Source organism: Diadema setosum, chromosome 19, assembly GCF_964275005.1.
Source record: "Diadema setosum chromosome 19, eeDiaSeto1, whole genome shotgun sequence".
NCBI lineage: Eukaryota > Metazoa > Echinodermata > Echinoidea > Diadematoida > Diadematidae > Diadema > Diadema setosum.
This window is the reverse complement of record NC_092703.1, coordinates 28,973,925-28,988,583: the sequence shown is the minus strand read 5'-3', so window position 1 is coordinate 28,988,583 and position 14,659 is coordinate 28,973,925. Positions and strand designations below refer to the sequence as shown.

The following is a 14,659-nucleotide window of genomic DNA, read 5'->3' as shown; positions in this document are numbered from 1 at the left end:
CGCAAAAACTAAAACCCACGATGAAAACAACGACAACAAACAGCTACATGTTTTCACACGTCATTACTACCAAAAGTTTATTCACAAGAGACGGTTCAAGAAACGTTATACTCAAGGAGTTCGAACATCGTTGGGATAACAACGAGTTGCCTTGAGTTTGTCGCAAACATTAATTTCCTCTCGACGAAAAGTTATCTAAACAACGGGACCCAATGTCAATTATTTTAGTGACCCGATTCCCGCACGCTCGAACAATGCCAAGTACTAAAATCGCCAATGGTTGGGATCAATTAAGAAGGTCAGACATTCTTGTCCATGCGTGATTTTGTTTTCCACACGTACTAGTGGACATGAAATCCATTTTGAGTGATTTATGGATTCATGTGAGGTTAATGAGCCACAGAGAGGGATATGATTTTGCATGTCGATTACGCGATTACACAACAGACAACAGAAATTAGCAACAATTGTATCAAATTTTGGGAAATATCACGAAAATAATGCCTTGAGATTATTGATCGGTCAACTAGTATGGGGTTCAAAGGTCATCTCGAAAGAATGGGCGTACCTGTCTGATCGCAACTATACTTCTCCTTCGCTATATCTTGCATGTCATGTCACTTCGGTTGGTTGCTCATTAACCGGTTATGACAGACATAATATATTTTCATTCATCGTTCTGCTCAGTTGTGACATCAAGGAGGCCTTGTCATCAGACATTCTCAATGACAGAGCATCTACAATGACATCCTCGATCGTACAAATTCATAAAAAAAAATGTTCATCTTTCTACGTATACACACACGAAACGCACACACATCCACATCCCCACACACCACACACAACACTCTCACACACAAACACACACAGACATACGAACACACACACATAATTATAATATACACACAGCAAACAACATATTACTCGTGTTGACTTTTCTTGAGAAGTTCGGTATTATTGCAAAAACAATGCATATCGTACTGTATTTTTTCCTATCTGGCGGTTTGAATTAAATTTACTATAAAATGTCTGCCCGCGTGTGTTCAGTAGGCCGACTGTAGAAATGGACGGGAGGGAACCTTGGTAAGTAACTAACATGGAAATCCGATCTCGCAGAAAAAAAAAATCTTAAATCTTTGATGGGCAGTCAAATTCTTTGTGAGATGCCACACTAATTAGATCATTTGATTTCTTTTTTAAGAAAGGAGTACGGTGAAATCCAGGGGGAAACCTCGTGATTTCTTTTTTCTTTTATAATCTTCAGTAAATTGCCTCTTCTGTCATAAATAAAAACCCGCTGATCAAGCAAGAAAGATTACCTTGGAGTTTGATAACAAAAATTGTGGTGCTCTTCTTTCGGAGTCGACGAACAAGCGTTTCACAATAGTTTTTCCATGTTCACGCGCCATACGTGTGTATAACCCTATGAACAAAACACAATTTACCCCCAACCGACAGAGGATGCTTACGACACTGCCAGCGTTCATGAGCTGCTGCCCGCGTGAAATCTCTTCATGGGAACTTGATAGCATCTTGGACAAAAATACCGGAATTGTAATCGCTATTCCAGTTGTGAGAAACATTATCTTTTCGTCATGGCTGTCAAATTGCATGACCGGTTTCTCTCTGATCATTAATAGATGATGATTTAATGAGCAGCAAAATAAACAATCCTTGTCCCAGTCCCTATTCCTTGTGAAGATACGGTATAGATTAAGCTACCCATACTATTCAGGCGCAAACAACATCAACATCTCAACTTTTACTTCATTTTCCAGATAGTTGAAAATAGGGTTCCATGGTATTTGCTCCTGCGACAATTTATTGCTCCCATTAAATATCTGCATGCTAAGCCAAACATAAAACCTACCCACAAACATTACCCTTATCCTAATCCTCACATCAAGCTAAACCTAAAATTTTATAAGAATCCTAATCCTTACCCCAAGTCCTTGGAGAAAAAAAAAAAAAGACCGGAGCAATTGTCGCAGGTTCGGAGCAAAATAATGTCGTGTCGCAGGAGCAAAACAATGTCGTGTCACCGAAATTACAGCTGAAAATGCGAAAATTGACCCAGTTAATGCCGAATATAAGGCAATATGAAATATTACTGCGTATGATTTGTTTGAGTCTAAACTGAATCACCAATTTTGGCTGCAGTTGGCTTCTGCTAAATAGAAATGCGGGGAGGGATAAGATAAGGAGGAGGAAAGAAGAAATTGGTAATAATCATTTTTAAACCAAGACACAGTAGTCTGAACAACTCTGAATTAGTGAACAAAGCTGGCCTACATAACTCTTAAAGAAGACAGATCATTATATAGAACAATTTAATTTTCCCAAGGAGCTCTATAGTTCCTTCCTGCCTTTAACCTGTTTTCATAAAGGTGCTGGTTTAAAGAACAACGCTTCGACAAGTTGGTTTTTTTTTTGATCCCCTAAAACGATAAATAGATAGCTGAATACTGTCGGATGTATAAACCCCTTCTGACCAAATTCACCCGCCTGGGGATGGCTCAGAAAATGTAATTCCCCCCCCCCCCACCTCTCGCTCCGACACTCCAAGTAAACTCTTCTTTATTGGAGAGAATACTTTCTATTCCTTCAGCTTCACTGGACACTTGCTAGAGTTTCAATCAAACCATTTAATGATAAAAATCCTATAATTCTCAAAGTGCACACACTAATAATGCAAATCGCTGAGTACGAGTATGCAATCAATTTACATCATTCTTTCATAACAGAATATCATAAGTGTTTTGGAAATGCGCACGCATACACAAACACACATGTCATCTTTCATTAAAAAAGATATACATGACGCCGACCGACACACATGCCTACAAACACACACAACACACACGCACAAACACACACACACACACACACACACACACACACACACACACACACACACAAAGTGAAGTCAATGCTCTCCATAAAGAATGATATAATACGATTCAGACCCCGACAAATCTGTGTACGTGGAATACATCACGTAGACATTATAGTTACCAGTCTTTCCACGTTAGCAGAATTATCAATTTTGCATACCTTTTAAGTTGAGTACCCCTCTTCTGATTTTTTCCTCTCAATCTTTCTTCCTTTCTCTCTCCTTCTCTCATATCCCTATCTATGAATCCATTAAACGTGCATAATACATTTTTCTTTTCTAAATAATGTTTCTGCTAATAATTATGTGTAAGTTACATCTGTTGGACGTCCCAGTCAAGCTTCTAATATGACGATCCTCACAAAATGTGTATGACATATTCCATGTACAAATTATGTGCGTATTTGTGTATAATTTTATAACTATACGCATTTTGTGAATAAATCAGATCAAATCAAATCCGAAATGTATATAAATTATCTGCATCTCTACCTCGATATTTAGTTCAATTCATTTATTTTCATTTTTTTTTCAACAAAACATAACACAAAATAAATCAGGAATTACATCAGAAGCATATACATTCGACTTTGCACATGGATGAGCGCGGGGAAATTCCGCAGTGTGCAGACGATAACATGATCACGTGACCAAAGGCCATGGAGTGTTTATGACTGACGAGCAATGCTCTCCAAGCAGTCCAAAAGTGACGAGTTTATGACTCATCCTACTACAGCTCTTCCTGTCATTTATTATCTGCTCCATTTTTTATGATTATAGTAATGATACTAAATATATGATGATGACTATGATGATGATGATAATAATAATAATTATGATTACAATAATAATATCAAAATTAATAATAATATTTATATAATGATAATAATAATAATATAATGATGATGATGATGATGATAATGATGAAAATAGGAAAGTCACATCTTTTGCTCGCTTTATTTGCATACGACAAGCTAAAAGGCTCAAGTGTATTTTATAGATTCCTTTGTGTAGTTCAACTGAATGAGCGGTATTACTTAACGACGAAGATTTTATCATTGATAATTAATAGAACCACATTTTCTTTTCTCAGATGCAATCTCTTAAGAAGAAGAAGAAGAAGAAGAAGCAGAAGAAGAAGAAGATGAGAAAAGAATCCCCAAATAGGTGTAAATCGGGCATCGAAACATTACCTGACTTCCTACTGTCATCCTTCGTGATCGTGGTGGAGACCGACGATGATGACGATGCCAGTCCGGTAGATAGAAGCGCCATCCACAGGACGACCCGCATGGTGATCTCGATCCTTTGCGTTTACTTGGTCTCTTCCGTGAGAGGTTCGATATCTCCACCAATAATGCGTGCTGCTCGGAGAAAATCGTCGCTGAGCGTCTGGTGTCGTTGCTGCACTCTTGAACAATTGAAACTGACATGCACCTGTATGCCCGTCAGTTGCAGTACTCACATCTGCCGAGTAAACGATAAAAAGCGCACTGAGCTTCAAGACACATAACGGCCAATCCGATTAATTTATGCCATAAATATTGTATAAATTCATACATATAAATTAGGCTTGAAGAAACCTATTGAATCATGATGTCTCATTACGCTTGTATTCTTACGCATTCGCAAAACACGAAGCACTTTTGAGTTTATGACTCTATACGCAAAAAAAAAAATTATTCACGTAGGACCCTATTAGCAGGTAAGGGGCAACTTACTTTACAATAATTACACATTTTCTGAGAAAGAGAGATTATTGGACGTCAAACTATCACTTCATTAAGGAAAATAGGCAATTTTACTGATAGTATCGTATTGTTTGAATTTCAGATCGACTCTCAGTAAGTGTTTAGTTTTGCTTCATCTTTCAACATTTTAATTGCAGCTGCTTATTGCCTATTTCTTCTTAAAATCTTCTTAAAAATCTATAAAAAAAAACACAAACACACATTGAAAGACACAAATTCATCTTTCCTCGCAGGGGAAATAACAATCGACCAGGAGTCAAGTGGGTTGGCCGTAACTACGGGGACGCATCCCAATTATCGCTTGGGTGTTATCGCTAACAAGGCTTTGGTCGACTGAAATGTGTTTCTGGTTTCTTCGGGGGGGGGGGGGGGAAGCTTGGCGGCAGATGAAAAGCAGAAATCTTCGAGAGAAAGTCTTTTGCTGATGAGGAGTCGTCAATTATTTTGACTGAGTGCGCTGAAATTAAAACTATCAATAAAAAGACGCGGGGGGGGGGGGGCCAAAAAATAAAAACAATAATGACGTAATCATCACAATAAGACAGGGCAGAATACATCTCTACACAGTTGGGCAAATACGACCGTTTAACGAATTTGAACGTTCGAAGGCTGCTGAGTACATCATGTACATGGAGGTGTTGTCCTCTTTACGTATGTCATTATGAGAAGCCAAGAATGCGCCACGTACCTTGAACCTGCCTCCACAAGATAGTGTTTGTTTGTTTGTTTTTTTTGTTCGTTGTATATGAATTTCGGGTTAGAGTGACATCTGCTTTGTTCACATCACTATGTTCATACTACAAATGTATTACGTCAAGTGACGTTTCGGTCACGTGACTGTTCCGGTTACACTGAGGTGCATTACCAGAAACTGTTTAAAATGCTTTCATCAAATGCAACTTTCTTTCTTTACACTTATCACCAAGTTCTCTCTCATTATCTCTTATCTAATTTCAAAGATCATAAGTATTCATCCTAAGTATTGTCTAACCTCATGCTCATACATTTTTACTGACATTGCTTTTGTATAATGAGGCACGTGCTCGTCCGATTCAATTCCAGCTGTAAGATATCTGTCAAAGATCAAGCGCCATTACAGAAATAAGTGGGCAACATTCACCTCACGAGATTGTGAAATATTTTTCAAATATATAACAGGGTTCTCCATGAGAATATACCACTATGCTATGGGTACAATCCGGAAACCTAAATCTTTGAAAAAAAAAAACGAAAAAAAAAAGAAGAAGCCAGAAGTCGGATGCAAAGGGAAGACAAACAACGTATTCAGGAGGAAGCAACATTTTCATTTCCTCGTTTTCCCATTACAATACAAAGAGCATACTGCTAAGTTTAATCACCCTAGTCAACTTTATACGCCGAAAAAAAGTGCAGTCCCCATCATCACAACGGACCTCATGATCCCTGCAGCCTTCCCGGTCCCGAAGTCAAGGAGTCCTCAGGTCTACGAGAAATTTGTCCGTTGGCCACTTGAAGATCGTGTCCATTTTAATTGAGTTGCGTTTAGCTATCGTGGTCATGACAGGTTATTTATATTTTTGTGTGTGTTTTTTGGTTTCATATTTTTTTTTTATCGGTCCATAAACTGCATTATTCCCTCCGCGATATTGGCCGAACAGATGTAATGATATTGGCTTCGCCGCAGTTCAGATAGGGCTCGTGATGAAGAGGAAGATACGGATTGATGTTTGAAAACAATATCCATGTCGATATGAACGCGGGAAAAAGTTAAAAGGTCAAAGGGCGAAATCCGCGAAACTGGCGACAGTGATTCCGCGCAGTGAAAGTTCGGCCAAAGAGATGGTTAACTATCTCTTTGAGCTCGGCTCATGCCTTCGAGTGGTTTCAGAGTCTTGTGTACTTTTTGTCTCGCTGTCTTCTAGTTTTTTTAATAGTTAAGGGGGTCTGTCAAAAACCATACACGGACACACCATTGTTGTGTGGTGCATCTGTAGCATTCGGCATTTTTGAGTTGCTATCGCTCCCAATTTCATTCACATCTGTCTGAATGCATAACGTTTTGTGACGTGAAACAACGTGATTCTTAAGACTCGTTCTCTCCCATATGAATATATTCCTCCATTCCACATCTATACCCCTCCCTCTGTTTCATGAATTTTCCTTCAGTGAGTTTGCTTCAGTTCCTTTTTTACGTGACTTATGCTCCATTTTAGTTCAACTAGTACATTGGGGTTTATGTCAGATTCGTTTTTTGTTTTTATTTTGTTTTGTTTTGGTTCTTGCGGTTGTGATAACATCATGCTTGAAAGAAAGATATCATTCAGAGGGGTGAAGGTTCAGGTGTGAGTTTCTTCAATTTGTCTCCCTTTACAAATTAAATTTGTTAAGATGGCAACTGCTGATCTATAAATTAACAAACTTGGGTATTTGTTCCGTGTTCATCGTGTCACTGCCGGCAACCAGGGACAGCCTGGTGGTAGTGTCGCTCCCCGGAAAGCATATAGATTACAGGTTCGAGTCCCACTGGTTCCTTTTTTCCCGACATGTTTGTTAATTTACAGATCAGCAGTTGCCATCTTAACAAATTTAATTTGTAGAGGGAGACAAATTGAAGAAACTCTCACCTGAACATCGTGCTTCTCCGTTATCAAATAAAGTGGACATAATTTTTGTTATAATTGACAAAGGCACATTCTTTTTAAGTGTGCCTGTTCATCGCTGCTGCTTTTCCGTTCCAGAACATTGGTGAGATAATGATCTGCATGCTCAGTGGTTGAGACCACATTGTAGCCGTAGATAGACTGGTCTCACGAAGTCTTTGTGATAACTCATTGGTTTTACTCGCGATTGCAAATTTTATGTAGAACTTTTTTTTTAATTCTTTTTATCTAACAAGGTTGTCTCCTAACAACCATGCAGAAAGTTTGCCTTTGGATCACCGTTCTTTGAAAGAACAAGAGTCTACGTGTGATATCTATTCTCCAATATGGGAGCAAGTGTAATGAAAAAGCATATTAGCCCTATAGATCCCACACGGGAAAATAAGAATATACCAATCCGTATGTTCGAATGCATCAGTACAGCAGTATGTAATATACGATTTGAATACATGATAACATAATGAAATAACTCTCTGGGAAATCAGTCTAGTCACTATAAATTCGTTGGACTTCTGACTAATATTCAATGTCTTTAATGGTAAAATTCACCAGTGGCAAGACACAAGAATATGGTTTAAATCTTGTTAGGGAACATAGATATTATTCAACTTCGTATCTTTCGTGTTTGTTCTGGTTAGCTTTTCATAAAAGGGCCGAAGTCCGTTTCATTTCAAAGGGAATGACGTTCTCACCGGCACATTTTTCACAGACAGTACTGTGACCGTTGTATGCTGCAACCATGTCATTCATTTTTTATAGGGGTCTTGGTAACTGAGGAATTCGGAGAACATAACAGAGCACTTTAGATTACGTCAATTACATGAAGCGGCAAGTACAAAGTCACTTAATTGAAGGAAAGACCGGAACTCGAGTCCAACGTAAACACGTTTTGCATATGCAACACACAATCAATTGAAGCTATCGCATGATTGGTCTACAAAGTGTCATGTGACCAAACGTAAGTCATATTCACGGTATAGCGCACTACATCATGAATGTGACGTCATATTCATGGTATATTCATCGATATAATGTTTCAAGTGCTATCGGTGTCAATCTCATGACCATACGTTCACTGCCCGCGGTACTTTAACCGTCTTTGCGGCAGTATGTATGTAAACAAACAACCAAACTAGAGCGACATTTATTTAAGTGAAAATATTTTCTGTGGGTTTTTTTTAAAGATTGTGTGACGATGATTATAAAACAAATATATCGTGCACTATTTCGAGTCTCTACTGAAATTATGGATTCCTCGGTGACGGAAACACTATTTTCTTCGAGGCTGCGTCCCTCAGAAAATGGTGTTATTCCTGTCACCTCGGAGTCAATAATTTCAACTAGAGGCTCTCTGTGCATATTGGTATAGAGTCTAAAGGAGGATTTAGCCAGCGGGGGAAAAATGGCGTTGTTACGCTGACCACGTGCTCGCGGCTGCAGGGCGTGGTGACGATTGGTTCATTGGTGACGCGCTCCATGTGGGTATAATGCTGATATGTGAGTTTGGCAACGTAATCAGGATTTAAGTCCTCCGAGAACCCGAATAGTGTGAAGAGAAGAAATGCTTGGGTGCAGAGAGGGAGAATTTCGGAGCCTTTGTGGAAACAGGATGACAGGGAAGTTCACTCTTCACTCTTCACTCTTCTTTATTGTTTAATCACGATAAAAAAAAAAAATGTGAATAAATCTGCAGCCATGAGGACTTCGACTCTATGAGCTTCCCTCATTTGTACCTGAAAATTGATCTCAGATCTCAGTTCAACATCACACTTGCCACAATATATGCCATGATGTATAATGTATGAAGATGGATTGTGCAGTGAGGAAATTTCTGCAAAGGAACAACATTAGATGAAACTTAATCAAAAATGTATTTGTTAAAATTGCAGCGCTTTTATAATGATAGACGCGGCGTTCAAAACAGCCGACGTAATTGAATTGAGAGCTGTAATTGAGTTATCAATTGTATTTGCTGATTCAGTTTTATTCCAATTGTCTGTATTCACTAAAAGATAGTGAAAAACAACAACAACAAAAAAGAAACTCGTGAGAATAATGACTACGAAATTGACTGATGATAGTAGCAATATTCCACAATAATGAGTCAGAGGGGAATTTAGCAAATCACATGGGTTTGATAACGCAAGATGAAGACAAAAATTGGCAAAGAGAGTATATCGTGCGAAGAGAACTTTGTTGTATGCGTTGGCGGTCGATTTCCGTGGACAAAAGAGTGATGAGTGTCACAATTCCCCGATGTGCAGCATCGCAACGGCGTAGGATGTGAAAGACAAACACGTAAGCTGCCCCCCCTTGAGTGGCATTATTCCATGATTGGGCGATTTATTTCTATTTTTCCTCTCACCCTCTCTCTTAAAGGAGTAAAGATTGTCAGGAATTCATCTTTCAATCATTGCATCACATCTCTTGCTTTCAAGAATAGATTGTACTTGGGTCAGTAGTTGAGTGAAAAGCGCGCGACGAACTTTAAAGAATCCTCTACGTAAATCACACCTCCCCCCCCCCCAAAAAAAAAAAAAAAAAAAAAAAAAACAAGGTTTTTCAAATCGTGATCAATCTTAATACTGTGTACAGTCACAATCCATCAGTCCCGTACAATGGCAGTCCCGTACACACACACACACACACACACACATACACACACACACACACACACACACGCACACCCCCACACACAGACAGTTCTTTTAGTATGTAGCATTTCCGCACATGGAAATACAAAATTAACAGATGAGTGAAAACGCACATTGCACTTTATCATCGAAACAAATGAAACACGTCATAAAGGTTTGCACGCTTGAACAAACAAAGGATGTATTATGCACACTATACCCTCCTTTAACATACTCAGTGCAGCATTATAGCGTGGTCGTTCAGTGTAGTCATACCGAGATGATTAATACACCCCTGGATTCTTCTACCAAAGTTCACAGATTCAAAGGGCGGGGAGTGGGTGGGTTGGTGCAGGGGGAGGGGGTTTATAAAAGATGGTGGGACAGAATTGAAATATTTTAGGACAGCCACTTCATGAATGACTTGGGGGGAGGGGGATTTTTCCAGATTAAACCATGCAACATACAATCATCACGAAAAGAACATTAGTCGAGGCATGCAAAGCACATGATGCAAAGGTCAACAAACTTGAAGACTCCAGAGTGGATGCAAATGGCGATGTTCAAAGCGCCGCTAAACTATTTCGATAAACACTTCAGTGATGTGGACTAAGAATAGTGAGATGCTCTCTCTTCCCGTCCTCAAAGGTCGTTGGTGTTGATGTATCGTCATAGTTCTTGCATTATTATTAAAGTCACACGTACATATTATGTGTGTATGTGTGTGTGTGTGTGTGTGCGTGCGTGCCTGCTTGATTTAGTTAAGCTCCGTTTGAGGATTTAATCCCTATCCCGTTCTCCACTCTCGTCAACCGATCGTGTTAATTGTCCAAGAAAAGACATTCCCCATGGTCTGATTATTATTAATTGATTGTAACAAAAAAAAAAACACGAAAAAGAAAAAGAGTACTTAGTAAAGGGAGCTTCTTGCTAGAATCATGCTTTTCGAAATCACTGATGATCTTCAGAAGAAATACCGCCCTCGTCCGACGGACTATTGGGGATAATAACTAGTGGCTGCTGATAAGGATGAACGAACAACAGAAAATAGAGAAGAGACAAGTATAGGGTATAGGGAGAGAGAGAAAAAGAGATAGACAGATAGATAGATAGATAGATAGAGAGAGAGAGAGAGAGAGAGAGAGACAGACAGAGAGACAGACAGACAGAAAGCATCCATCCATCACTATATGGCCTTGCAAACTAAATCTCCACAGCTCATCCCGACCCAGTAATAATCTATAATCTTCATGGCTTAAAATGATGATTCAAATTCTTTGACGTTGATAAAAGAGCCAAAATTTTGAATCAAAAGAGAACACAATAATGTGTTTGTCAGAGTACATTTTGATTAATCGATTTGCTCATCAGTCATTGCATTTGTTGATTTATTTACTTGTTTGTTTGACTCATATTCTGTAAGGACCGCAAATGCATTCTCGCATTTGCACCAGCAATAAACACAATCAGTGACAATGGAGCAAAGAAAATGGCAGGTATAAGCAGCATGTGTGGTTCAAGAAACGAGTTGATATCCCCAAGAAATCTGTTATCTATCAGACATTCTTCTATTATACGTGAGTAGAGTTTGACTTAAACAGAAATATGATACGCAAATATATAGAAAGAGTCCTTGTAGACATTTTTGTCATCAGAAGAAAAAAAATGTTAAAAGGTTCATGGCAGCATTAAAGGTTTGATCGCAGCCTAACAAAATCAAGAAAATGGTAGTCTACGGCTGCAGTTTGAAATAACAAAGTATAGACTGGAATAGTTAGTCTTTCGTATATTCTTTCAGATTGCTCAACTGCGTCTTTCTTTATGTCATCTTCTTTCTATGCATTCTCCATGGTACTTTGAGATGGTTGCATACTGAAAGCGATAACATTAAAGAGAACAGATGTAATGATGACGAAGCGCGTAATCAATTACATCAATTAGGGAATCGAAATCGGCAACTATACGAAGCGGCACAAGTCAGCTCAACAGGTGTAATTGAGAGCGCACGGATTACCTTGATTACCAATGCAAACGAGAGGCGGGCAGCAGATTGTTACGAACGATTCTCCTCTCAGTGATTAAGACACTATATTCCAGAGGAGAGAGCGGGAAAGAGAATCAACGTCTATAGTCAGCAAGTCCTGCTTGGTGTCCGACCAGGCCCTCACTTTTTAATTAGTGTGCAGACGACATCCTAACGAGGTGCTCCCTTCTCTTCGAAGGAAACCCGCCTCCCCGGCGAAGGTTGCCCGGCTTCTAATTGGCCGAACATGAATGATCGGCCGTCGGCGTATAGCTAAATCAAGTCTTTATGCAGCACATTATGGAGACAGAACATGATGACGAAACCACCACCGACTCATGTGTGTCAGTTTTCACGGGAATGCTCTTAACATGCTTAACCATGTTAACATGTACGAAAACAATGACCCTGTTAAAACAGAAAGAAGAACCTAGGATTATCAACCAAATCGTTTACTGATTACGGGACCCATTGGAAAAAATAGGATAAAAAGCGGGAACGAAGAAGAATAAAGGAAAGATCACACAAATAGAACAGAAGAGAAGAAAGAATGATGAGAGAAAAAAAGAGAAGACCAAGCGGACGAAAAAAAGAAGACCAGGAGAAAACTTTGGTAGATCCTTACCGTAATGATTACGAAAGGGGTATAGTAACTTGATAGGCTTACCGATTGTACTGAGCTATGCTGGTTTTTGAAGATCAGCAAAGCATAACGTTCTGGCAAGCCAGTTGCCAGAAGATTTGGGGGAAATAAACAATTAGGTAAAATGGTTTTTCACATGAGGACACACCCCAGGGCTACTCAGCCGCAACAAGAAATGACACGCAGAGCAATTCTCATCAAGCTTAACTTTCTGGGATTTCATCGCACAGAATCATACTTGCAACAAAAATAACTCGTTCCGTCTATGTTTTTCTTCCCAATATCTGATTATTGAAATGCTATGTAAACCGATCTGTAGTCATGAAGCTCACGTTTGAGTTTGGTGCCCCGTTGATGTGAAATCAAACACGATCCCGCGGGGATGAGGTGGGGGAACTTTCCTAGCGGAAATACCGATATCGTAAAGATGCATTGGGGGGAATAAGGAATTCCTCTGCGTTCCGAGCATCGAGAAAACATACAGTAATAATTCTATGTATAGGTCTCACGGCGAACTCATCATCAGCAACTCGAGAAATCATCTTCTCTTCCAATCCAAGAGGATGTCCGGAAGGCTCTCCGTAGGACAATAGTACTGGTGTGCATTACGATATGATGTCATAGACATCTGACTGTCACGTTTACAACTCAGACAGTCTCTGTGGTCGAAAGCAAAATCCAACTTCATACGTTTTCTCGCGGTTTTGGCAATACATCTCTGCAGCATTTGATTTTGATTATCATTACACGACGTAAAATCAGCCCGTTAACATAAGATTCTGTCGGTTTGTTTGTTTGTCTGTCTGTACGTACATAACAATATTTACTTGTTAAAAAAAAAACAAAAAAAACGTGTAAATTAAATCTGTTCGACTGGAATTACTTGTGAGAATCAGAGAGAGAACAGTTTCGTGAATCGTCCAGTCATCTGCCAGTGATTTTCGGATGTAAGTCCAGTCGAACAAATTTAGTTCACACGCTTTTATCATACTATTTGGATGAATCAAAATCTACTTTTTAGGACATATTAAAGCGAGTGACAATGACAAGGCGTCTCCTGTAGCCAATGCTAATCAGAGATGAAGCTTAAATCAAGAGCAATTAGGGAGTTCGAAAATTGAAGACTTAACTTCTTACGGACAAAACAGTTTTGCCCTTCAATTAGTCACCGTTCTCCGGCGATAGTCATCCTTGCTTGGACAGAGAAAAGAGAGATGATCAGATAGATAAAAAGAGAGAGAGGAAAAGAGAGAGATGGGGGGGGGGTAGGTAGGTAGGTAGAGAGAGAGAGAGAGAGAGAGAGAGAGAGAGAGAGAGGAGAGGGGGTAGGTGGAGAGAGATGGCGAGGTGAAATGAACAGAAAAGGGGGAACATTATGAAAGGTTACGTTGTCGTGAAGTTAAGCAAACGTTCGTACCGAGCATGCTGAGCGTGACGCAACCTTTCTTTGTCTGTTCAAAAAAAGAAAAAAAAAAAAAAAAAAGGAGTAGAAAATAGGGTCATGACGCTTCTTGGATAACATATGACATTAGATGAATTTCAAATTGCGAGCGAGACAGAGAGGAGTGACAAATTCTTCAACACTTTCGTCAGACACATTTTTCCTGCGACGCCATTTCCAACACCCCGGTATAAGTCCTCTACAATCTGCCGACTGATGAGCAGAATATCTTATGTACACGATTCAAGGTGGACTAGAATTCCCGTTCCTATTGGGTTTATTATTAAGCTAGGATACGGTTTCGATGTCTCGGATTAACACGCGCATTACGTAGAACGTCCTTGCCCGTACTGCATGCGTATACTTGTTGCAACTAATAGGGTGTAGATTACCTCTGTGATGTACATACAAGATTGCGCAATTAAGAATACAGATTTATCATTGATGTTGCTGGAAAAAAGGATGAAAAGAATCCGCTGCTTCAGCTCAAAACAATACTTGCTAAAAGTATTCCATGATGGTTAAGGAAGATATAAGAAGAAAGTGAGCAAAGGCAGGCGGAAAAAACGGTCCTCTGCTTCTTTGTTTGTATGTTTGTTTTTTGTTCTTCGATTCTCATAACGTACGTGAAGCATT

At 39.3% G+C, this 14,659-nt stretch overlaps 1 protein-coding gene across 1 annotated transcript in view; it reads right to left on the bottom strand.

Moving 5' to 3' along the window:
* LOC140242400 (uncharacterized) overlaps positions 1–4,186 on the bottom strand; it is a 54,862-nt gene extending 50,676 nt beyond the window's left edge. The window contains exon 1 of the mRNA XM_072322136.1: positions 4,087–4,186. Coding sequence (XP_072178237.1) covers positions 4,087–4,186 — 100 coding nt within the window. The remainder of the gene's footprint in view (positions 1–4,086) is intronic.
* Between the last annotated feature and the right edge of the window lie 10,473 nt (positions 4,187–14,659).